Raw genomic sequence first — 22,552 nt, forward strand, 5'->3', positions numbered from 1 at the left:
CTCGAGCTTTCACGTGGATAACCTTGCGCATCCAGGATTGAACCAAGCTGTGCTGACATCTTAGCCATGGCGTAAAGGTTCATTAACAAAGGCAATCACAAGCTTTATTCTAGGAAGACAATCACAAACTTCCTTCTCAACCTTTAAGGTATAAAAAGATATCTTAAACCCAATATAAGTGACTCCTTTTGAACTATTCGAATCTACATCTAGAGATATCAATTTACTAATTTTAATGTTAGAGAAACTCCTTCCAACCTCGATCTTCGTAAAAGTGACACATCGGGAATACGATGTTTCCACCTCAAAAGACACCTCGGATAATCCTGTGCATATTGGTTTGGACCACGTCGGGCTGAATAAGACATCAACAATATTTTTTCCTAATATTTTAGCACCAGAATGAGGACCTAATGTTATAGAAATGCCCTAGCGATGAGGCCTTGACTCTAACCCGTATGACTTTTACACAATGGGGTAACTGTCATCCTTCTCACATGTAGATGCATCCACTTCGATGCAAACGTAGATAAGGTACTAGTGTCTACTCAATGACTCTGGCCTCTCACCACTATGAATGAACTTGAGCCATATGCTCGTCCCCTCTAAGTTGTTCCTAAATCTTACCCATCAAGTGCAAACACTCACAGACATGTTGCAAGCTATCATCCCGCTCCAGCCTCAACTAGCCCAACAATTGACACCACCACCTCAGTCATGATTAACACTTCAATCACCATTAGCACCGGCACTTGTCGGAATCCCCTCGATCGACGTGATGTCAACATCTTAGGATTGCCCAAGGTGTAAGAAATTGCCAACCGAAGGAGCGAACCACTCTCCAACGATATAGTTCAATGCATCGTCGCACTACTGCTCTAAGCTACCCCAATCCGAGTCCCAATTAGTGGATTCGATAGATGACTCCCTGAGGCTCCAATTATGGCAAATAGACCAACGCTTAAATGAGATGTGATGAGAGTTTCAATAATCCAGGAGGAAGAATCTAGGGGGAGAATATAGTCAACCTCATCTCAAATTGATCATCTTTCACCCAGAATATTTAAGAGAAGCTAATCCCGACCAACTTTTGCCTCACATCGTTGGAAGCCTTTGATGACAATACTGACCTAGTTGAACACATTATCGCCATCTACACCCAAATAACTCTCTAGGGCACCTTAAATTCTTTGATATGCTACGCATGCCCAACAACGCTAAAGACACTCTCATTTGGCTCCTTCACTCAACTCGCAAATAAGTTCAAACTCTACTTTCTTGAGAATGTATGCCCGTAGCCATCGATGATAAAGTTGCTCGAACTCAAGCAAGAAGATGAAGAGACATTTTCCAACTTCGTTTCTCAATTTGTTGATGAGATCCGAGGCATGCAAAAGCTCATTCATTGCTTATAATACAGACCTTTATGATATATCTCAAACTCTCATGCTTTTATTGGTTGTTGGTGGAGAGGCCACTGGTGATGGTGCTCGAGATACTCTAAAGGGCTAACCAATATATTGTCATAGAGGTAATATTCTTGAGTAAGTGCGAGAAAACACACAAAAAGTTAAGACAAGAGTGAGTACCATCAATCTCAACCCAGAGGTCACCATAATGAAAAAATAAATGATTAACTCAGCAAAGAACATGAGGCGAAGAAGAAATGATTAACTTGAGCTACCTCAACTTGAGTTACTTTGCCCGAGATCTAAGTCAACTCCTTTGAATATGACTAGAACTAATATCTTTTTACAAATAAAGAAAACGAGCTTTTGAAATACCCTCAATCGATAAAGACACCGCTGAAGGGGAGGAACAAATCTAAGTATTGCCACATCCATCACGATTATGACAATGGCACTAAGTATTCATCGAGGACACCTCAGGAGGTTCATTTGGAGTCATCGGGAACCTTCGCTTTAACCTCGGGGGTCGATGGAGAGGCGAAGAGGCACATCAACGTCATCATCAGTGGACCTATCTCGGGATGAGATAACTCCTTGGGTCGTAAAGTCCTTTTACAGATAAAGAAAATAGGCTTTTGAAAGACTTAATCGATGAAGACACCGTTGAAGGGGGGAAACAAATCCAAGTACTACCACCTCCATCGCGATTATAGCCATAACACGGAGGATTATCATGATTTAAAGGAGCAAATCAAAGAACTCATTAATCGAGGATGTCTTGGGAGTTTCGTTTGGAGTCTTCAAGAACCTTCACTTTGACCTCGAGAGCCAATAGAGAGGCAAAGAGGCATATCAACATCATTGTCAGTGGACCTATCTTGGGATGAGATAGCTCCTCGGGTCGAAAACACGAAGGAGGGAGGACCTGACATCTACCACGACGAGAGGATCAGAAATCTACCACGATGGAGGGAGGACCCAAAATCTATCACGATCAAGGGAGGACTTGAAGCCCGTCGTAATGGGAGGACCCAAAATTCACTACGATAAAGGAAGGACCTGAAATTCGTCACAATAGAGAGAGAACTCAAAATCCGTCATGGCAAAGGGAGGACCCAAAATCTGCCATGGCCGAGAAAGGATATGAAATCCATCATAGCAGAGGGAGGACTTAAAGCCCTTTGTGATTGGAGGACTTGAAGCCTATCATAACAGAAGGACCTAAAATCTACCATGACGAAGAGAGGACCCAAAATTTATCACAACGAAGAGAGAACTCAAAATTTATCATGGAAAAGAGAGGATCTGAAATCCTCCATACTGGAGGGAGAACTCAAAATCTACCATGTCGAAGAGATGATCTGAAATCCACCATGACGAAGGGATGACTTGAAATCTACCATGGCGAAGGGAGGACATGAAGTCCTTTATGGCGAGAAGACCCAAAATCCACTACGACGAAAGGAGAACCCAAAATCTATCATGGCAGAGAAAGAACTTGAAATCTGTCATGACGAAGAGAAGACCCAAAATCCACCACGATGAAGAGAGGACCCAAAAGCCACCATGATGAAGGAAGAACTCGAAATCCATCATGGCGATGGGAGCACTTGAAGTCCTTTATGACGAGAGGATCAGAAATCTACTACGACAAAAGGAGGACAAAAAAATCCATCATGGTAGAGAGATGACCCTAAATCCATCACGACGGAGGGAGGACCCAAAATCCACCATGACGAATAGAGGTCCTAAAATTTGCCATAATGGAGGGAGAACTCAACTTCCGCAATAGTGAAGGGAGGACCCGAAATCTATCATGGCAAAGAGATGATCTGAAGCCTTTATGATAGAAGGACCCAAAATTCATCAACGGAGGGAAAACGTACTTGAGACGCATGGGTTAGGAAAACGTGACCCGCATGAAAAAATCTATCACGATGGATACATAAGACCAATATGCTCGAGACGTATGAGTCGAAAAAACTCGACCCATATGAAGAAATCTGTCACAACGGAGGCATAAGGCCAACATGCTCGAGACGTATGAGTTAGGAAAACTTGACTCGCGTGAGAAGAAATTTGTCATGACAATAAGACAAGGCCAACATGCCCGAGTTGCATGAGTCGAGAAACTCAACCCATGTGAAGAAATCCATTAAAAAGGAGGAACAAGGCCAACGTACTTGGAATGCATGAGTTAGAAAAACCAGACCCATATGAGAAAAAAATATATTATAACAGAGACACAAGGCCAACATGCTTGAGATGCATGAGTTAGGAAAACCTTACCCATGTAAAAAGACATCTACCACAGTAGCGACACAAGACCAACGTGCTCGAGACGTATGAGTTAGGAAAACATAACCCATGTAAAGAAATTCGCTACGACGGAGGCATAGGGCGAAGTATGATCGAGGCATATGAGTCGAAAAAACATAACTTATACCAAGCAAAATTCGTTATGGTAGAAACGCATGAATCGAAAAAAACCTAACCCATGTAAACACTTGAATCGAAAATATTTTACCCATAAAACAAAATTTCGAATGCTCCCGAAATGGTCGGGAAACCCCTCTCAACCTCAGTTTTTTTGTGCATGTGACACATTGGGAGTAAAATATTTTTACCTTGAAAATACCTTGAATAATTCTATGTATACAAATTCAAACTATATCGGATTGACCAAGACGTTATTGACATTGTTTTCTAATATACATCATCATCGTATTAAGCTCATATGGTTAGATTGAAACATTGATAAAGTGAAAAATAGCATATTACCTACGTGAAAATAAAAATGACATGTCAACAATCGTTACTTATCACATCTCCCTACAAAGTTATAGGAACATATGATTTTACTTAGCTAATTAAAACTTTATTTAAAACCTTGATTAGTAGAAGCATATGTATATATCCGATTGTAAAAGACATAAATCGTCGTATATCATAAAAGGAAAATAAGAAATGATCCATTCAAACCATATGATATACCGATCCTTTGACGATAAGTGAACACATGCCTCTGCGATTGCCATCTGAAACAACACCAATTCGAACCCAGGTTAAACCACGGTTCAAAATGTTGACCCGATAACACCATTCGAGTAACCAGTTGACTCGATCGAATCACCTGTGTCTTTTACCAAGGAATTTAACATAGCTGTCGTTACCGATTGAGAGCAGGCAGCCTCGGAGTCCGAATCCATGGCTTCTTCTTCACGCTTCCTCTTTGCCCTCCCACTATTTTCCTCCGACCCTTCTCCCTGAACGTGACACTTCCAAGTCCCCACCGCGATGGCCAAATGCGCGCGCCTCGATGCCGCCAGCTTCCGCCTCTGGCTGGCCTTCTTCCCCTCCCTCCTCCGCCGAAGGCTCCTCCAGGCCGTGGCTTGCGGGGCCTACCTTCACCGTGGTCGCCGCGGGTCCTGCGGTGGAGCCGGCTTCAACGCGGCGAAGCAGCAACCCCGCCGCACCAGGCCCGGCGGTTCGGAGCGGCTCGTGGAGCTGCTGCGGGCGGAGTCCTCCGACGACTCCGGCTCCGACGAGGCGTCGGACGATGAGACGCGGCGCAAGGTCGAGTCTTTCGAGGAGCTCCAGCGCGTCGTGGGCTGGCTGCAGCTCGACGGCCACAGTACCGGCGAGGATCGGAGGGAGGAGGCGGCAGCGGAGGTGCGGAGGCTCGCGAAGGACGACCCCGGGGCGAGGGAGACGCTCGCGATGCTCGGGGTGATTCCGCCTTTGGTCGGCATGCTCGACTCAGATGATCCCGACCTCCATATCGCCGCACTCTACGCGCTTCTCAATCTGGGGATCGGCAACGAGTTGTAAGCCCCCTCTCATTCTCTGATCTGAGGTCGAAATCTTACCTGCGGTCGCGATTGCAGGAACAAGGCGGCCGTCGTGAAGGCCGGCGCGGTCCACAAGATGCTAAATCTGATCGAGTCCGATAGCTCCGCATTGGTGTCGGAAGCGATCGTCGCCAACTTCCTCGGCCTCAGCGCGTTGGATTCTAACAAGCCCATCATCGGCGCTTCCGGCGCGATTCGTATCTTGCTATCCGCCTTCCGAAGCCCCGACACCAGCCCGACAGCCAGGCAGGACGCTGTCCGCGCCCTCTTCAACCTCTCCATTGCCTCCGTCAACCTCCCCCTCCTCGTCGACGCCGGCCTAGTCCCCGCGCTCCTGGAGGTGGTCGGCGACATGGCGGTGAGCGAGCGAGTCCTCGCTCTGCTCTCCAACCTCGTGGCCGCTGGCGAGGGGCGGCGCGCTTTGAGCCGCTCCGCCGACGCGTTTGCCATCCTCGTCGACGTCCTCGGTTGGAGCGACGCCATCGCGTGCCAGGAGAAGGCGGCATATATTCTGATGGTGATGGCCCACAAGTGCCACGCCGACCGAGCGGCCATGCTCGAGGCCGGGGTCGTCTCCGCCCTCCTCGAGCTCACGCTGCTGGGCACGCCGCTTGCGCAGAAGCGAGCCTCGCGGCTTTTGGAGATCCTAACCATGGATAAAGGAAAGAGAGTATCGGAGAATGGAGGACGTTCCGGCGTGCCGGCGGTGTCAGCGCCGCTGTGCGGAGGTGCATCTGAGGCGTCAAGGGCGGAGGCGGAGGCGAAGGAGGGGATGAGCGAGGAAAGGAGGGCGGTGGTGGAATTGGTACAGCAGAGTCTGCAGACCAACATGCTAAGGATCGTCCGGAGAGCGAACTTGCCGCAGGATTTCGCGCCGTCGGAACGTCTCCAAGCGCTCACCGCCCCCTCCACCACCAAAAGCTTGCCATTCTAAAGAGAAGAAAAGGTAATGTAATTATGAATCGAAGGTTTTGCTTCTCCTCAATTTTGCCTCTCTTCCGTCGTTCTCTTGCTAAAAGAACCGTCTTTGCTATCGCTGTCTATCAATGTTGTGAGTCGTGACCCGTCTCTATCCTCAAAAATGGTTCCTTTATTTTCATGTGCGCTTCTCATTCTTCTCTTCCTACTGTGGTTTCTTATTATGTTCTTATTCTTCGCATTGTAGTCTTATATAAGAAAGATCAATCATTTTCATTTTCCTCTCTCCGCTCCGCTCCCAGTATTCTTCTTATGATCTCTGCTTTCGGTTCTCAGTCCTCACCCAAGATTGCGTCTTTGGAGGCAAAAGTTTCTGCTACTATTTGTTTCTCTGCTATCTTCTTCTTGATCTCTGGCACAAGTTGAGAAAAGAAGAAGAATCATAGTCATCTTATTTCCAATACAGAATTGGAGTAGGCAATGTGTTGTTGCAGGAGGAAGAGAGATCAAAGTAAGCTTCACGCAGAGCAGAGCAAGACTCCACCTTTCTGTCTCTTCCATGGGTTACATTTTTGTAAAGATTTAGTTAGTCTTTCCTTTGATTTCTTTTGCTAGTTTGTATCTCAAGTCAGGGAATAAATATTATGTGAATTGTAGTATGCCTGTGGTCGTCACTCGTCTCAGTGTACGTCGCGGTGAGTACCGAGTACTGAAAGGAGTTTGGATCTTCTGCTTCCAATTATTGTACGGCTTCAATTATCATCGAAGGTTCACGTTCAATCAGTGGCATCCATGAATGAGAAGTTGGATTCATGTATATGGATTCTTTCTACGAGTGTGTCGGTTCTAATTTCATCAAATTCAAGTATAAGCAGTCGCGAAGAACAGGACCATTTGGTAGTAAATGCTGTTCATGATGATCGATCTTGAAGCAGTTGCTTTGTCTGCAAAAGGTTCTCTCTCTGCAGGACTGGTTGGTCAAAAATTTTGCCCTGCTTTTGCCTCTGCTACCAACAAGAAAGAGTTTGCCACCCACAAGGCATCCTTCTACCTTCATCCATGCTTTGTCCTTGAAATGGAATCAAAAGGACCAAATGGAAGCAAGAGATATGTCCTCTCCTTTCCACCAAAGGTGGCTCGAGCAAGCCGTTCATGCAGAGAAGAAGGAAATGGCCGTAGCTGTAAGCCAGCAAAAGCTTCCCAAGCACTTTGGCATCATCATCATCGAAGAGAGAGAGAGAGAGGAGCCATGGTGCTGCGTTCATGTAGCAGAAGCTACCAAGCCAGCTCACGAGATTCTTTAACCGGGCTGCTTTCTCTTTGTAGGATAGCTCAAAAGCACCCTCGGTTGTCGGTTCTCACCAGTGAAAAGCTTATGTTACTACTTGCAAGCGGAGATGAAACGACGATACGTATGCTGTTCGGGGGAAGAAACTGGAATCAGCAACAGTGTTCGTGTGGATTCTTGGACTAACGCTCGCTGCAGTGCCTCACCTGACATCAGATGGATTAGCTCGTCGCAGAAGTAGCACATCCATGAAGAAAGGAACAAACGGCAACACAACACTTCGTGCACGAAAGCTTTTGTACGCTGTCATTAATGCCGTCTCAGCTCTCCGCCAACGGTGAAGAAGACAGACATTGATTGTGATGTAACAGTTGATTTATCTTAATCTAAACCTCATTGCACTGTGACAGATGACGTTTTGGGTAAAAAATGAGATAAATTGTGCTTCTTACCCTAGGCAGTGTCCTGTTGCCACAAATGAGGGCCCCACTAGACCATCCAATTACCAGCAGGGTAGAAACCTGGAATACGGACGGGTAGATCCAAAAAAACACGGGGGGCGACTTAGGATACCATTATAGGTTGACGCTTGACACATCATAGAATTTTCGGTACTTTGGAAGTCCTCCGCCGGGCATCTAACGTGCCACGTCAGCTCAGAACCCGACCCCACCGCTTGGGCCTTGCCTGAACGTTTTCGGTAACTGAAGTCGTGCCAACGTCTTTTCGTTGTGCGCCACGTCATTATACGATCGTTTCTCCTCTCGATTCGCTAATAGCAGGAGAAATCGGACTAATTATATATTAGTCTCAACTCTTCTTTAATATATTGATTTTTAAATTTAAAAAATTATATTAAAATATTTATAATTATGTAAACGAAACATCTAACTTTATTTATCCTAACGTCGTCAATTTTACCGACAAATGTATGAAAACAATAATTTTAATATTTTTATTATATTTTTTATTATGATATATGATGATACCATTGGAGGCTAACGGTAGTTGTTGTGAATAAAAAAGAGAGCAATAACTAAAATTGAGATAAAGGAAGAGGAAGAAGAGAATGACGCAAATGCCGATGTGCATCTGCATCGGTGACTTGAGCTTTGCGCTCGATAACTCGAGGGATCTACAACACAAAAGCAACAATTAACCTCACAAGCACTCCGAAGCACACCTCCAATCGCTGGAGTATTGCTCGACTACCCCTTTTTGCTATCGCATCCTGCTCTCGGAGCTTGATGGTGAACTATAATGTGACTACGAGAGCCACCCATAGTGGTAGGGTCACGATTGTTTCCTAGTGTAGGCCAACTACATTGATTATCACTTTCATGCGCTATTTGCTCCACAACCCCATCCTCCAACTCTAATTTAGCATGATACCTTCACCATTTCCTTAATCACCCCATTTCAACGCTTTATGGTCGTCCACCAAGGATTTGTGAGCTTTTTTGCCTAAGATGCTACCTTGGACTTGAAGGGGAGACAATATGATTGAAATAAGAGCCAGAGGATAAAGATGTCATATGAAGGGGAGATAATATAATTTAGATCATAATAAGCCTACTGAGGGTAAACCTGCTACGGACTTACGTTAAAGACATTGCAATTAACGTCGAAAGAGTGACAAGCGACACAGGTGACCTAACATATGTGATAAGCTACGAGAAAATTGACATCATGGACGAACATGTCACAGGACCAACAAAGAAATGCTACATTTGACTCATAGTAGATCGTCACCCTTTCATTACTCAACATCTGGATCGATGTCGATGCATATGTTGTACAGTGTCGCTATGCTTCATTATATTCAACTTCTCCATTTACCTCACCTTTCGTCATTACTCTATCTCTTCCACGATAACCACTATCGGTCTACAACAACATCACTATTATCACTACCGAAAAGATATTGAAATTATCTTTCTACCCATCATTTTATGCTTTCGTCGATAATATCAACAACATTAAGATAAATAGAATTAGATATTTTATTTTTATAGTTATAAAAATTTTAATAAATTTTTGAACTCTCGATGGTGGGATGTTATAAAGGTTTAATGAGAAAAGTAGCCCGAGAAACCCCATTTTAACGAATGCGAATTGACCTTTCGTTGAATCCGGAATCACATTCCCTCACAAAATTGGGATGAAGAATTCGAGAGACGCTAAGAGAGCGGGATTCAAGATCGGAAACCCAGGCGAAACCTCCCAAGCTCACATCTGATTTCTCCCAATCGGAGCAGTACTTCGCTCCTTGGAGGTAATAGAACCCTCGATCTTGCTTTGGTTGGCTCGGATTCTGGTTCCCTAATGGTTTTCTAGGGTTTTGGTGAGATCCGGAGCCTGGAGCAATGACGTGCACGGAGGAGGAGGAGGAGGAGTTGGAGGACCCTCTGTCGTCGTCGGACTCTTTCGCCTAATCGATGTAACATCCGACTTCCTTTCTTCTACTTCCGCCCCTATATTGGTTGCACATATGCCATTATTCTAATCTTATTTTTGTCATCTGCCGTCAACGAAACCACTTGATAACATCTTTTATTCTGGTTAAATTCCTTTTGTCTTGTTAACGGTGTTGGTATAACATCTCTTTTCTTGGGTGCTGTGTAACGTGGTACGATCATTTGGTTGTCCTGTGATGAAATTACAGAATCTTTTTTAAGCCTTGACTGTATTCCATACCGATAGCTGAGCGCTGAGAGATTAATGTAAGGTTCTCCCTAGCTTTTAGGCCATCTGTGGAAATACCAGGTTTCTAAAACCCTATTTTGTTGGTTTATTTTAAGTTGTATTCTTGGCTTTTAATGCTCTGGTCAATGAAATTGTATGTTAATGTCAGTGGAGTTATATGTTTCTTTGTTTTATAACAAAGAAATATGGCTGGGTTTTAACTGTCATTGGATGTTGGTTTTTCTATCCCTTTTGAGTTGATTAGGGTATACATATTAGCAACTATTTACTAACTTTTGTGATAGCATGTAAGGGATACTTCCACTATAAATTTAATATAGAAAATTAATTTCTTTCTCTTGTCAACAGTTATTACTTGTATGCAATCAAGACTTAAAATTACACTTTGATCATACAATGCATCCTGCTAAACAGAGTAAGTATTGTACTCGAGAGACTTGTCGACTGTAGGTGGTGCTATGTCTGATTTCTAGTTAATGCTATTTTAGTAATTTCATAGGTATTTTGATAATTTTAGATTTGAGTCTTGACGTCTCTCCTAATTGTGTTAGGAATAATATCTTATTGGAAGGGGAAAGATTGAGGAATAGAGGATATCCTAGTTTGATTAGAAGTAAGAATTAAATATAAGTAAATAAAAAGGATGCATGATTAAATTATAATTAATAATTCTATGAAAGGTAAGACATCCTTCTAAATGCCCCATGACCTCTTTCCTCTCAACTCGTCAAAGAGAACTGAGACTGATAACAAAGAAGGTGATGCTAATAGCGGGAGAGAGGAGTAGAAGGCAATGGGCATCGCCTGCTCTACAGGGATCCTCCTCGTCTCTTTGTTACTATTTACTCCTCCATTTACCCACAGATGATCCTGATCTCCCCCTTGCTATTTAATAATCAGTCTTCTTTAGAGCAGTAGCATCACATAGAGATGTGAGCAATCCGTTCTTCGCCTTCGCCTCCTCCTCCACTTATCTTTCTATTGAATCAAATTGTCGTCAAGGTAAAGGCGACAAAGAAGAAACATGTTTAGTTTCTTACTTTGTTTCTTCTTCTTTTTTGATCTGCAATTATGAAACACGGCTTGGGGGAGACCTCTCCGACACACACTCACTTCCCTCTTTTGCTATTGGCCTTGCTTTCCTTGATGGCTTGAGAGGAGAGAGGTCATGGGATATTTATAGGGTAGATGTCTTGCCTCTCCTAGAATTCTTAATCCAAATCTAACTAAGAGCCCTTATTTATTTAGCTTTATTTAACTCTTACTCCTGATCCAATTAAGATATCCTCTAAGCCTCCACTTCCCCTTTAGTAAGAACGTAGGAGAGATACCAACAACAAAATCTAAAATTTCTAAAATGTCCTTGATCAAGTCTAAACCAAAATACAATTAGGAAATTCCTAAAATAAATCTAATTAGAAGACCGGGTATAACAAGTGGCTTCTCCATTCATCCACTTCAAGTTGCTCATCTTCAATGATTTGTCCTTTTTTCTTTGTTTCCTCTAATGCACATGCTCTTAATCAATCATGGACTTTCAGTTGCAGCAAACCAAAATGTTTTTGCTAAGAGTTCAACAATCACCAAGTAAGTCAATGTTACATGCACTTCATCCTACAATGAGATTGTTGGTTAGAAAGAAGTTTCTGGGACATTTTATTGAGGGTGTGAAAGTCATTACAGTGGCATCTTGTATCAGCAAAATTACATGAATAACAGGCTCGATTTAATGAAGGTTTGAAGATATTTATTTGTTACATGAAAGTTTTGTCCTGTTTTTTACATAAGAGTGAGTGATTTTTTTCCTTGTGAAATTGGTTTTCCAGAACCTTTTTCCTAATATATGGGAGTTGTTCCAGAAGACTATTGATGCTTTATGTTTAGATGTGTTTTGCATTTTTTCTGAGAACAATATAGCGAGGGCATCTCTCTGGCAATAGTAACGTAGTAATTGTCCATGTCATTAAAGTTTGATGTTCTTTATTTTTTCCATAAAAACAATGGCGATTTGGTTGCTATACTAATTCATGTCGGCTTGGTGGTCTGTGTTGTTTATTGGCACTCTGTTTGTTATAATTAAATGAATTTGTAAGTGTTGTAGACATATTTTTGTGTTCCATCCCCTCTTTACTCCCTTCTGTTTCAGTGACACTGTTCTATGTAATCCAGATGACTCCATTCTGTGATCACATAGATTTTTTATGTCTTAGCGTCAGCTATCATCATTTCCTTTTTGAATTTCTCTAAACATTAAACAACTTGAAGGTTCAGAGGGCTTTCTGATGAAAGTTCTTGCCAAGCAAAGCTCTGCAATGTTGCATTTAGCACAACGAAAGATATTTTTTCCTTGATATGCAGAATAAAGTATTGAGAAGTTTTCCAATAGATAACCATGAATCCCATTTGTGATGTCTTACTCAGATTGTAGAATATCATTATTGCCTTTATGATTTTGATCCTGATCTATACTCCATGCTTACTCTTTTTCAAGCATCGAAGGTTCCATTCAAATTTAAATGTGAAATTGTTGTGACACTGTTTTTGTATATGCTTAATTATCTTCTGAGAGAGAGAATACCATGTTCATTAAAAGCAAACGAAACTTCAATCAGCCAATGCAGGCAGCAAAGGATGGGCCCAAAAGTAAAACATATTGAAGAAACCCAAAAGATGGATAAAGAATCTAGGGACATGTTGAGCCTGTTGAAACAAGTGGTGAATCAAAGACAAACTGAAGCTTCAAGAAGTTGGTTTCATTAAAAGAAGCAGAAAGAAGCCGATTCAGGCCTCCATTGGCTGTCTCCGAAGCTTCACAATTAAGTCCATTGTTATTGTGCCATCACTAAGTTACTTCCAGTCTTCTATTCGCCAGAGTTCATTCCAAGGACTTAGTTACCATTGGCTTCTCCAATCTTTATAGTTTTTGACTCCAGTGTAATCTTTTACAGGTTGCGTGATTCGAGCCAGGAAAAGCGGAGATGATGAAGCTTTTGAGCCAACTTGGGACTGGATCTCTCTTCTTTCGACCTGAATTATTCGGTGCCAGTAATTGCAGTAAAGTATGAAGGAAAGCAGGTGCTTCGATTGGGCTTCCTTTTCATTTATATTGCTTATAAAACCTATGCCTGGAAAAGACTGAACACACAGCCGCACGCAAATGCCTCTTCCTCACCACTTGCCTTCTCCAGCCGTGCCAGAATATTAGTCCCCCCTGCAAAACGACAGAAGCTAGAGAAGAAAAAGACGGAGGAGGAGGCTCGGCGTGCAGACGGGGACAGGCCCACTCCCTGTCGTAACAGTGGTAGTCGGCTACACATCTTCTTCTCACAGATGTACATCGTCATCATCAGGTATGCATCTCCATCACCGTCTTCGTCGCTGTTACTCATAAAAATAGTTAATCGATCAAGTCATTGACCACCCCTTGATTGGTACGCCATCATCCCTTCGACATACCAAAACAAAATTTCGCAGCTCCATTTCAATCATCCCCCAATAATAATGTCACCTATACGGATCCCATTCCTATAAACATTTGCTGTACCGGTCCTTACTCAACCCCCACTACCACAACTTTTCCCTTCCTGGATCATTATTTTATCGTTCTGTGTCATCCAAAAACTTTAGTCATCATCATCATTCACTGCTTTAACTCTGACCAAACATACTGATAGCAATATAAGATGATACATCCATCAATCGCTTTACCTACACCGCCAGCAAAAGACGACAAGCTACCGATTGACATCAAACACAGAGAGGATAGGCTATGATATTAGGAAAGAGAAAAAGTTGGCAAGTTGATACAAATAGAGAAGAGGAAAGTAGGAAAAGCTGAAGAGAGAGAGAGAGAGAGATACTTTGTGGCGACACACTATCGTCCCAAAGTCCAAAGACCAAGATACGGATGTCAAAGTCCAACTCAGGTCCTCCCATTTCCACAACCGACAATTCTTTTTTTTTTTTTTTTTGCTTGCTTGCTTGACGTCTCGTCGTCGTCGTTAGCAAAGTCGATCCTCTTTTGCTCCTCTTCTTTTCTTCGTTCCATTCCTTTCCTCTACCACGGGATCAGGCTTTGGAGACGGTGACGGCCTCCTTGGCGGCTTCGGCGGCGCCATTGGCGATGGCGGACTGCGCCGTAAGAGCGGACACGCCGGGGGAGGCAGGTGCGTCGCCGGAGGGATTGGGAGGGTGAGGACCGCCCGGGAGGATGCCGTGGCCGAGGTGACAGGCGCCGGCGGAAGAGAGGGAGGAGGAAAGGGGCCGAGGAGGGCAGGCGGTGGCGGTGGAGATGGCGGACGCGAGGGAGATGGGCATGAGGCAGAGGCCCTTCCCCTGGAGGTACTGCATCGCCGACCCCATGTCCTCCTCCATCAGCTTTGCCACTTGGTGCTCCGTCACCGTCAGGGTGTCGCCGCTGCTGTTTGCTCCGCCACTTCCCGCCCCGCTCTGTCCCTGTTCAATTCTCCCACCATTAATTCATCTTCTTAAATATATAATAATGGATAAAGAGAATAGAAGATAACGAGGGGAAGTGGTTGCTCGGGACGAAGCGAGAAGAGGGACATGGTGCTGCGGGCGTTTGGGAGAGAGAGAGAGAGAGTAAAACTACTACCTCCGAGGACATATCGGCCACGAGTGGTGCCACTGCCGCAGCCCCGCCTAACCTGCTCATGCTCAGAACCTGCTTGCCAAAAATAAACAGCATCACCATCACCATCACCAAACACTATGCATCGTATCAAATCCACCACAATATTCTGCTGCCATTGTCAACAGAATCCAATGGTGGGATCACATGGGCTAACTCGCGTTCGTGCGCCGCGCAAGAGAGCCATCGGATGCGCTCCGTTAACCACGTGATCCCATTTCCTAATGTCCTCACGTGATGTTATCCACCTCAGTTACACGAAGGGGGTGACGCACATCACGTGAGCCCCCGGGAAGTATAGTTTCTAGGGCAAATAATAGATTATCTCATCTACATCAGCATGCAGGGACCAATAGAAACCAGAGAAGGAGAGCTTGCCTTGACTTGGAGCTGGAGGAACTTGACGTAGTCGATGATCTCATCCAGCATCGATGCCTTGTCCGTCTGCAAGCCAAATCCACCGTCAATAGCAAGAAAGAAAGAAAGAAAGAGCAGCAGCCACCGTGTTTGCTTGAGGTCTATCATGGCGTGGAGGACACGGCGCTGTTGGTCTTCCACACTCGAAGTTCAAGTAGGATGCACTAAAACCCCTGGTTCCAGGATTCCCCGCGTTTCCCTTCTCTTTGGCTCGCTGCTGCTCCATTCCGCCATAAGGTAGGTCCCCCCGACTTAACGAACAATCCCTGTTTACTTCATTAAATTCTTCCTGCAGCAACCTGCAATCCATGGCGTGGACCACGTACTTCTACTAGTTGCTGATAGCTTCCCTTCACGAACTCCAAAGACCAGGCGTCGGATGCACAAATACACTTACCCATGTCTATGTCCCATTGAATAATACATACAGTAAGACAAATATCATGTCCCCGTCCTCACCATCCTCACCGTCTATCTAATAGATGCGCAAATCTAGAAGCAGCATTGGAAGCTTCAATTCGACTACGTAGATACTTAGCAGGTTTAATGAACTGTTGCTTGTGTCAACTTGGAAGAGAGGAGAAAAAGATGGGAGAAGACAAAAGACCTTGTTAGCGTTGGGCACCAACTCCTGCAGAGCTTTCATCCTGTCCGCGATTCTTTCCCTGCGAAGCTGCGAACAGAAACAAAGAATAATGGCCGGGGGCAAGCAAACAAACATAATGGAAACAGAGCAGAAGCTGCAGCACAACAAAGGACACGGAAGCTGCGGTGCGCAGCAAAATCTAAATCAAGTAGTAATTCCCACCACACCAATTGAGTGACAGTGAGAGTGAAGCATCGATGGGGCCGCATAGGTTTCTGTGTCGTTTAAGGCTATTTATTTCTCGACTCTTTTTGCTGGGGTGAGAGAAATCCAGAAAGCAACCATTTCCTTTCCTGTTTACTATTGCTTACCCTTTCGGCGATGCTGTGGGGGTCGGTGGCTTGGCCTCTCCGAGCCCTCACCTTCTGCCTCGGCGGCCCCGTGCCACCGCCTGCGGACGCTGAGGCCGACGCCGACGCTGATGCAGCTTGCCCCACTCCCCCCGTCGCTGCCGCTGCTGTAAAGTTCTGGCTCGGCATCGACGCGCCGCCCTGGTGCTGGTTTGGACGTCGATCAGTGGAAGATGTCACCCAAAACATAGAAAGAAAGGCTTTTTTTTAGCTGAGAGTGTTTCAAGATTGAGTGTTTTATGAAACCTGGGGATGACCGAAAGCCGATTGACCGCGCTGCAGCGGTCCTCCGAGTCCATTGAAAAGTCCCTCGCCGCCCTTTCATCACAGGATCGAGTTTTTTTAACTCAGCTGTAGTATATTTGAAGTAGGGAAGATAAAGAAACAGGAGAATTACGGAAACGTACGGTGGGGTTGAGGGATTTGAAGGGGGCGTCGACGTCGTAACCACCGGTCCCGAGCGTCAGCGGCAGCGAAAGAAGCCCGGAGTCGCCGGACGCCACCGGCGATCGCCCCAACGACGGGAGAAGCATCTGCTGCTGGCTCTGGTGGTCGAGATGGACCATCATCGCCTTCCCGTTCGGCGAACTCCCGCCGCTGATCTGGTGCCGCCTGAGCCGGTTGGCGAGCAGCGACGACTCGTCGTACGGCGGGTACCGCATCCCCTCCGCCGCGGCAGCGGACGGCTCCTCCGGAGACGTTTCGCCGGCGAGGCCGGCGCCGAAGATCCTCTGTCCGGCCTCCGGAGGGTCCCAGGGGGTCTTGAGGTTCCCGAGCTCGGCCCAGGAGGATGGCAGACTGGAGAGCATCTGGTCGAGGAAGTCGTCGTGTCCGGAGGCGCCGTCGTCGAACGACGCCTGCGGGCCAGAGTTCGGGATCTGCCGGCCGCCGTGGCCGTTCTGCAGCTCCCTGAGGGCGATCTGGGCGACTGCCGCGGAGTGGGAGATGCCGCCGTTCATGGACCCCGCCATGCCCTGCATCTCTCTACTGCTTGGCTGCATCCCTTCTTCCGCCGAAAGGTTTATGGTCAGGCCTAGGGCGTGGGAAGGGGAGCGAAAAGTTCTCCCTTTTCCTTTCCAACAGAGAGATGGCGAAGGAGAGGGAAGAGACGAGTGAGCTGATGAGGGAAATGGCCAGTTCGTGCCGCCTCGCATTTATAATGTCACAACCGTAATTAATTCATTAGTCACTTAAAACAGAAACTGGGTTAAGAATAGTCAAACGTGCATACCTATCTCATGATTCGCCTGGGAAGATCGATCCGTCATAGAAGACCAATCGGCGGTCAGGTACAACACTGAGTAACGTTTCAGGGTGTGAAAAAAAACCGCAGGGGATTAGGGTTCCTTCTGTTTCCTTGGGCCGTCGCAGACACGAGGAAGGCAGACAGATCACATACGTCAGATCACGACATCGTCCCGGTTCTGACGGAGCGGACGGCGCAGATTCCACCAAGCGAACCCGAGTGGCGGCCAGGACAGCGTGTGGGTGTCGTGTCGTGCACGTATGCGATTCGTTAACGGGCCGGATCCATTGGGCTAAGCCAACAAAATCAAAGATCCGATCTGAACGAGTCGAGGTCAATGTCGATGAACAATTAATGTCACGAATCAAAATGTTTTCTTTTAAGCTCATCGATTAGGACTAAAATTTCCAGTACATCTCATCAACAAGAGGCATGCAGCTATCATTCTTCAATGTTATTGCTTACATGTCTTCTTCTTCACATACTTAGTGATCATAGCATCTAAATATAAGAGTTCATTGATGACAATTTATTATGTTAAGTGCAGTTGATTCATTCAATACAACTCAGGTTTTGTTCTCTATATATAATAACTCAAGTTCTTATTGTGCTTTAAGAGATGACTCTTAAATCATTCTCTAGCAGGAGAAGAGAGGCATTTAATACCGGAGGAGAGGGATCATATATTATTAAGAGGAACCTATCATTGGCACCAGAGTAGTAATATTATATTTACCGAGCAAAAAAGTCAAGGGGAGGAGGTAATAAACCCCTCACTAAGCATTCACCTTTTCTTTTCTTCTTTTCAACCAAGATGTGGTCAATCATGCAAGTGTGATGGTGAGGAGGGTGCAGAGCTTAAAGGTGGTGGAAATGCCTGCACCAGCAGAAGCAGAAGAGTGTGTGTGTGTGTGTGTGTGTGGTTGATCCATCCTTCACTCAGAGCCATCACATCTCCAGAGTCAAAAAAGGAAGGAAGGAAGGAAGGAAGAGAGCGTGGCATTGTGAAAGCAGTAAAGAAATGAAGCACTAGAGAAGATGCCGCAAGAGTGGGAGTAAGCCATTAATAGCAGGGAAGTGGAGCCGCACGAAATGCTCATCAATTAACATCCAGCTTCATCCTCTCGCATCCTCAACCAGACGCACGGCATTGTTGTAAGCTCCATCAATGCCGCTTTAATGGAGATGATTCCTTGACTTGTTGCTTACATTGATGTCATGCTCTCCTCTCTATTCTTTTAATCTTCGTCTCCTCATGGTCTCGTCTTGCAGAGAGGCTTCTCCATGGCAGACCACCGGAGCAATCGAACTGGAGTTCTCTCCACCACATGCCTCCATAAATCCTACCTCGAGACGTCGTCATCCTCAAAGTGAGTTCATAAATGCTCGAGCATCTTGTGCATAAAATAATTGGTGCGACGAGCATGCATCATGCATCCTCGAGTCCTTCAAGGCTTGAGCTCTCCACCTCCTGCGTTCATCATATGATCTTTGACTTTTGGACTCTCTCATCAATGGCCATTACAACCGCAGTAATGATCTTTAGCATGTTTCCATTACAAGTTCACTACCATGCATCATGATTCAATAGTTTGATGTTATCATCTTTAGAAATGACAGCTGCTCCTCACACAACCTTCCTTTCCACACCATACCCAATTCATCATCAAGTGCAGAGAGGTCTTTGCTTGATGCTTCTATACCTTACCATGTCTAGTGTTTCATGGTTGTAATTTATCTTGTCAGTTCTTCCATTATAGTCCATCTTATTTATATCTTGGCAGCACAAGTAGTTCCTCATAAAATGACACTGAGGAATAGAAGCCATCAAATGGAATTAGTAGCAGATTGAAATGATCCAAACAGAGTGAGCCGAAGCAGCAGCTTCGACAAACACATCCAGAAGCTTTAACCCTACACATGGCTGCAAAACCTGACTCCTGGAAATTGAAGACAAGTTGACCAAGCAAGTCTCTCACTCAAACACACACATCAAACGAGAACTCATCATCTGTGCAGCAATGGCTGCCTGAACTCACCTGTGAACTGCTTCGCTCTTATGCTGTGAGACCAACCTCGCAGTGTCCCTCCACCAGCAGACCTCGCTCTCTTTCTCGCGCAGCTGTCTCTCCGCACACTCCAACGCAGACTCCAGCTCTGCAATCCTCTCCCGCTGCCTTGTTTCCAGGAGCTCATGCAGCCTTCTCTCCAGCTCACGAGCAGAAACCCCACGGTAATTGCCACCGTCTTCTTCATGGACTTGCGTTACCTCTCCGTCGTCTTCGCCAATGTGAGAATTGCCAGTGCAGTTGAAGGAAGACTCCAACTCCGCAATACCTTCTTGCTGCCTCGCCTGCACGAGTTGATTAAGCTTTCTCGTCAGCTCATGCGCAGAAACTCCACATTGAATGCCGCCGCTGCCGCTGCCTCCTTCGTACGCCTCCCTGAAGCTTCCATGAAAGGTCTCAGGCGCATCAGCGCTCTCAGCAGCCAACTGCAATTAGTGTAGGCGAAGTGCATGTACTTGTAAGGAAGCTGACGGTGCCCAAATCTACAAAGCAAACATGTCGCGTATACCACACATTTCGATCCACATTACCATGCGATGTGGCGGCAGCGATGAAAGCTTGCGTCCCACGGCGCATTGCAGACGTTGTAGTTCGACTTCCATCTCCGCTTCCATTTGGTGCATGCTGAGGCGTGCTGTGTTCCTCGTGAATGTAGCACATGTCGACCGTGTCTCAGCTTCGGGTTCCATATAACTGTTTGATGCAGAGGAGGCGACATTGTTGGACTCTGCTCGGTGGGAAGAGACGCCTTTGTTGTGCATCTCATCCTTGATGTCTTTGAGTAGAATCTCCATTTGGACTCTCAGTTGCTCCATCTTGTTGATTTCGGTGGCACTCCTCGTTAGGAGGAACACCAGACCTACTCCCATTCCCAGATTCAAAGAGACTGCATCACTCTGCTTTCCTGCAAATGGATAGACGTAACAGAGTTATCTGATGTGAAACAGAGAACCAGAAGAAGCAGTAGCAATCTAGAGAAGCGATTCCAGTACGAGAACGAAGGATTCTCCTGGAACCTGCATCAATGGCGAGATTGCTCTCGCCGGAAGCAATACCCTTTCCTTCCATAGAAGCAGCCATCGCCGGTTCCTCCACCTTCGCCTCCTCCTCCTCTTCCTCCGTCATTCTCTTCTCTTTTGTTCTCCGGCGGTTAGAAGAGGATATTGGAAACCGCACCCGGAAACCGGATCCTTCGCCGCCGCCGCCGCGAGTTGGTGACGTCCGATGGAGTGAGAGGAGAAACCGGGAGATGAGGCTCCGGGGAGAATAAGCAGTGGGAGTGGCGGCGGAAGCAGAGGAGGGAGGTAGGCACAGGAAAAGCTCCCGCCTTTTTACTCCCCTTTCGCTCTCCTCCTCGCCCTCATTGCTTTCCTGGAGGCAATCGACTATTCTCGTCTCCTCCGCCGCCTCCTCTTCCTTCCTCCGACTCCTTCCCTCTTCGTTCAACGCCACACAGAAACAGAGCACCTTCCCCTGTTTCCGCGAACAGGCCATCTTCCGATAGAATCTATCGAACTAGCGAAAAGTCACGACTTGGACGCGATACGTCCGATTCCGACATTTATAAGGCGTGGATTGGTGGCGGGAAGAAATCGAACATGGTTTGAGGAGGGAGAGAGAGAGAGGGAGAGGGAGAGGGAGAGGGAGAGGGAGGGAGGGACCCCGTTGGCCAGCGATTTCCCCTCATGCTTCCCGTGAAACAATTCAGCTAGCTGCCACTTACCCTCACCCGAAGGCTAGCAAAACACAGGGAATCCAGGAAACCGAATCTAACACTAGATTTAGCTCACATTGTCCACGTTAATCTTAAGCAGCTCAGCTCTCTTCCAGTCGTAGATGGAGATTAAGAGGACAACAAACACTACTGAATTGGGAAGCAATAGTCGCTGTTTGTTAAGAACGATAAGCTGAGAAATCAAACACGAAGCGCTTTAAGTCGGATGCAATTCGGAGGTTAACAGAGCATTGCCGTACTTTGCCTAATTCGACCATATTGTGTTCTTGCAAGAATTCAAACACGTCGATGTCTGTCGGCGGCGACGAGCAACATTCAAAATTCAAGTTTCGCGATGGGATCGCGGCATGGAGACGATGCGACAGCCGACGTAGCGGGAACAGAGCAGGCAACAATGGAGGATGAGAGAGAGGTGTAGGGCGATTAGGAAGTAAGCTGGCAGGGAAGATTCACAGGCAAGGCGTGAGGGATTGAATGGGAAGCAATAAGTGCTGATGCTGAAGGAGGAGTAAATGCCCGCAGCTCGATGACGGCTGCCAATTATTGGACGACTCCTCTTGCAACAGCGATCGACTTTTATGATGCTGTCTTCTGCCTGCAGATTTGATGCGGGAATCAAAAGGAAGTCGGAATGGCAGCTAAAAGATTGCTATCTGAACGATTTGAATTGGAGGATGCGAGGTTGTGAATCGATCGAAGAGTGATCGTCTTCCTGTGAGATAGAACTGCATGTTCTGAGACTTGAGGTCTGTTGAGAGCCACAGTTAACGTGAAACAAGTAAAATCCCAACATTAGTATCACCAAACTTAACGTGAATAACCAAATATTATAAGAAGTCTATACAACAACGATAAAGTCGTAAATCACTCACAACGACGACGACGACGACGATAACAAAAAAAAAATCATAAATCTTCAATTACTTGGATTCGGATACATGAATCTTTTATTTTTCACTAATTTTTAAAATATTTTTATGAATTAAAATATTTGAATTTTTATTTATAATTGTTAATAAAATCTTTAGATATTTTAATTAAATAAAAAATAAAAGAAATAATTACATTAAATGAAAATTTTACCACTAATATTAATAGTTTTGCATCTCTTAACTATTTGTCTATATGTAGCATCTACGGGTGATAATGATCCTCATCAACAATACCTATTTATTTACAAATAAGATAAAAATTTCTCTCTCCTATATTTTTTTCATGCACTAATTTAAATTTTTCCTTCTTACTAAGAAAATAAATCCCACCATA

The 22,552-nt window shown here is 45.4% G+C and overlaps 3 protein-coding genes and 1 long non-coding RNA gene across 7 annotated transcripts; 2 read left to right on the forward strand and 2 right to left on the reverse strand.

Moving 5' to 3' along the window:
• Positions 1 to 4,379: 4,379 nt before the first annotated feature.
• On the forward strand, positions 4,380 to 6,837 carry LOC103976925 (protein spotted leaf 11-like). Of its 3 annotated transcripts, none has more exons than XM_018823110.2 (3): positions 4,380 to 5,236; positions 5,297 to 6,206; positions 6,515 to 6,837. In XM_018823110.2, exons 1-2 carry the CDS (start codon positions 4,707 to 4,709, stop codon positions 6,192 to 6,194), a joined length of 1,428 nt encoding a protein of 475 aa, XP_018678655.2. In that variant the 5' UTR covers positions 4,380 to 4,706; the 3' UTR covers positions 6,195 to 6,206; positions 6,515 to 6,837. The 3 variants fall into 3 exon arrangements, with proteins under 3 accessions (XP_018678655.2, XP_009390564.2, XP_009390563.2); XM_009392289.3 differs by having other exon boundaries at positions 6,645 to 6,837; XM_009392288.3 differs by having other exon boundaries at positions 5,297 to 6,837.
• A 2,726-nt stretch (positions 6,838 to 9,563) lies between these two features.
• On the forward strand, positions 9,564 to 14,517 carry LOC135606926 (uncharacterized). Its single transcript, XR_010485017.1, has 4 exons — positions 9,564 to 9,741; positions 9,804 to 9,906; positions 12,785 to 13,247; positions 13,361 to 14,517. It is a non-coding gene; the product is annotated as an uncharacterized LOC135606926 (long non-coding RNA).
• Positions 13,914 to 17,371, reverse strand: LOC103976924 (bHLH transcription factor RHL1). 2 transcript variants are annotated; one of them, XM_009392286.3, is made up of 7 exons: positions 16,644 to 17,371; positions 16,483 to 16,554; positions 16,198 to 16,377; positions 15,848 to 15,913; positions 15,202 to 15,267; positions 14,788 to 14,856; positions 13,914 to 14,627 (listed from the first exon to the last, which is right to left on the reverse strand). In XM_009392286.3, exons 1-7 carry the CDS (start codon positions 17,235 to 17,237, stop codon positions 14,241 to 14,243), a joined length of 1,434 nt encoding a protein of 477 aa, XP_009390561.2. In that variant the 5' UTR covers positions 17,238 to 17,371; the 3' UTR covers positions 13,914 to 14,240. The 2 variants fall into 2 exon arrangements, with proteins under 2 accessions (XP_009390561.2, XP_009390560.2); XM_009392285.3 differs by having other exon boundaries at positions 16,198 to 16,383; positions 16,644 to 17,370.
• Positions 17,372 to 18,862: 1,491 nt separating this feature from the next.
• On the reverse strand, positions 18,863 to 22,189 carry LOC135606580 (uncharacterized). Its single transcript, XM_065097618.1, has 3 exons — positions 20,497 to 22,189; positions 20,082 to 20,447; positions 18,863 to 19,976 (listed from the first exon to the last, which is right to left on the reverse strand). Exons 1-3 carry the CDS (start codon positions 21,043 to 21,045, stop codon positions 19,518 to 19,520), a joined length of 1,374 nt encoding a protein of 457 aa, XP_064953690.1. The 5' UTR covers positions 21,046 to 22,189; the 3' UTR covers positions 18,863 to 19,517.
• Positions 22,190 to 22,552: the final 363 nt, after the last annotated feature.

Source organism: Musa acuminata, chromosome BXJ2-3, assembly GCF_036884655.1.
Source record: "Musa acuminata AAA Group cultivar baxijiao chromosome BXJ2-3, Cavendish_Baxijiao_AAA, whole genome shotgun sequence".
NCBI classification, from domain to species: domain Eukaryota; kingdom Viridiplantae; phylum Streptophyta; class Magnoliopsida; order Zingiberales; family Musaceae; genus Musa; species Musa acuminata.

Excerpts from the sequence above, each read along its gene's own strand:
- LOC103976924 (XM_009392285.3), bottom strand. The coding sequence starts at position 17,237 with ATGCAGCCAAGCAGTAGAGAGATGCAGGGCATGGCGGGGTCCATGAAC. Across the intron at positions 16,384-16,482 it reads CGGCTTTCGGTCATCCCCAG|CACCAGGGCGGCGCGTCGAT; the intron begins GTTTCATAAAAC and ends CGTCCAAACCAG. Across the intron at positions 15,914-16,197 it reads CCCACAGCATCGCCGAAAGG|CTTCGCAGGGAAAGAATCGC; the intron begins GTAAGCAATAGT and ends TTCTGTTCGCAG.
- LOC103976925 (XM_009392288.3), top strand. The coding sequence starts at position 4,707 with ATGGCCAAATGCGCGCGCCTCGATGCCGCCAGCTTCCGCCTCTGGCTG. Across the intron at positions 5,237-5,296 it reads CTGGGGATCGGCAACGAGTT|GAACAAGGCGGCCGTCGTGA; the intron begins GTAAGCCCCCTC and ends TCGCGATTGCAG.
- LOC135606580 (XM_065097618.1), bottom strand. The coding sequence starts at position 21,045 with ATGGCCTGTTCGCGGAAACAGGGGAAGGTGCTCTGTTTCTGTGTGGCG. Across the intron at positions 20,448-20,496 it reads ACTGCTTCTTCTGGTTCTCT|AGTGATGCAGTCTCTTTGAA; the intron begins GTTTCACATCAG and ends GCAGGAAAGCAG. Across the intron at positions 19,977-20,081 it reads CGCTGCCGCCACATCGCATG|TTGGCTGCTGAGAGCGCTGA; the intron begins GTAATGTGGATC and ends CACTAATTGCAG.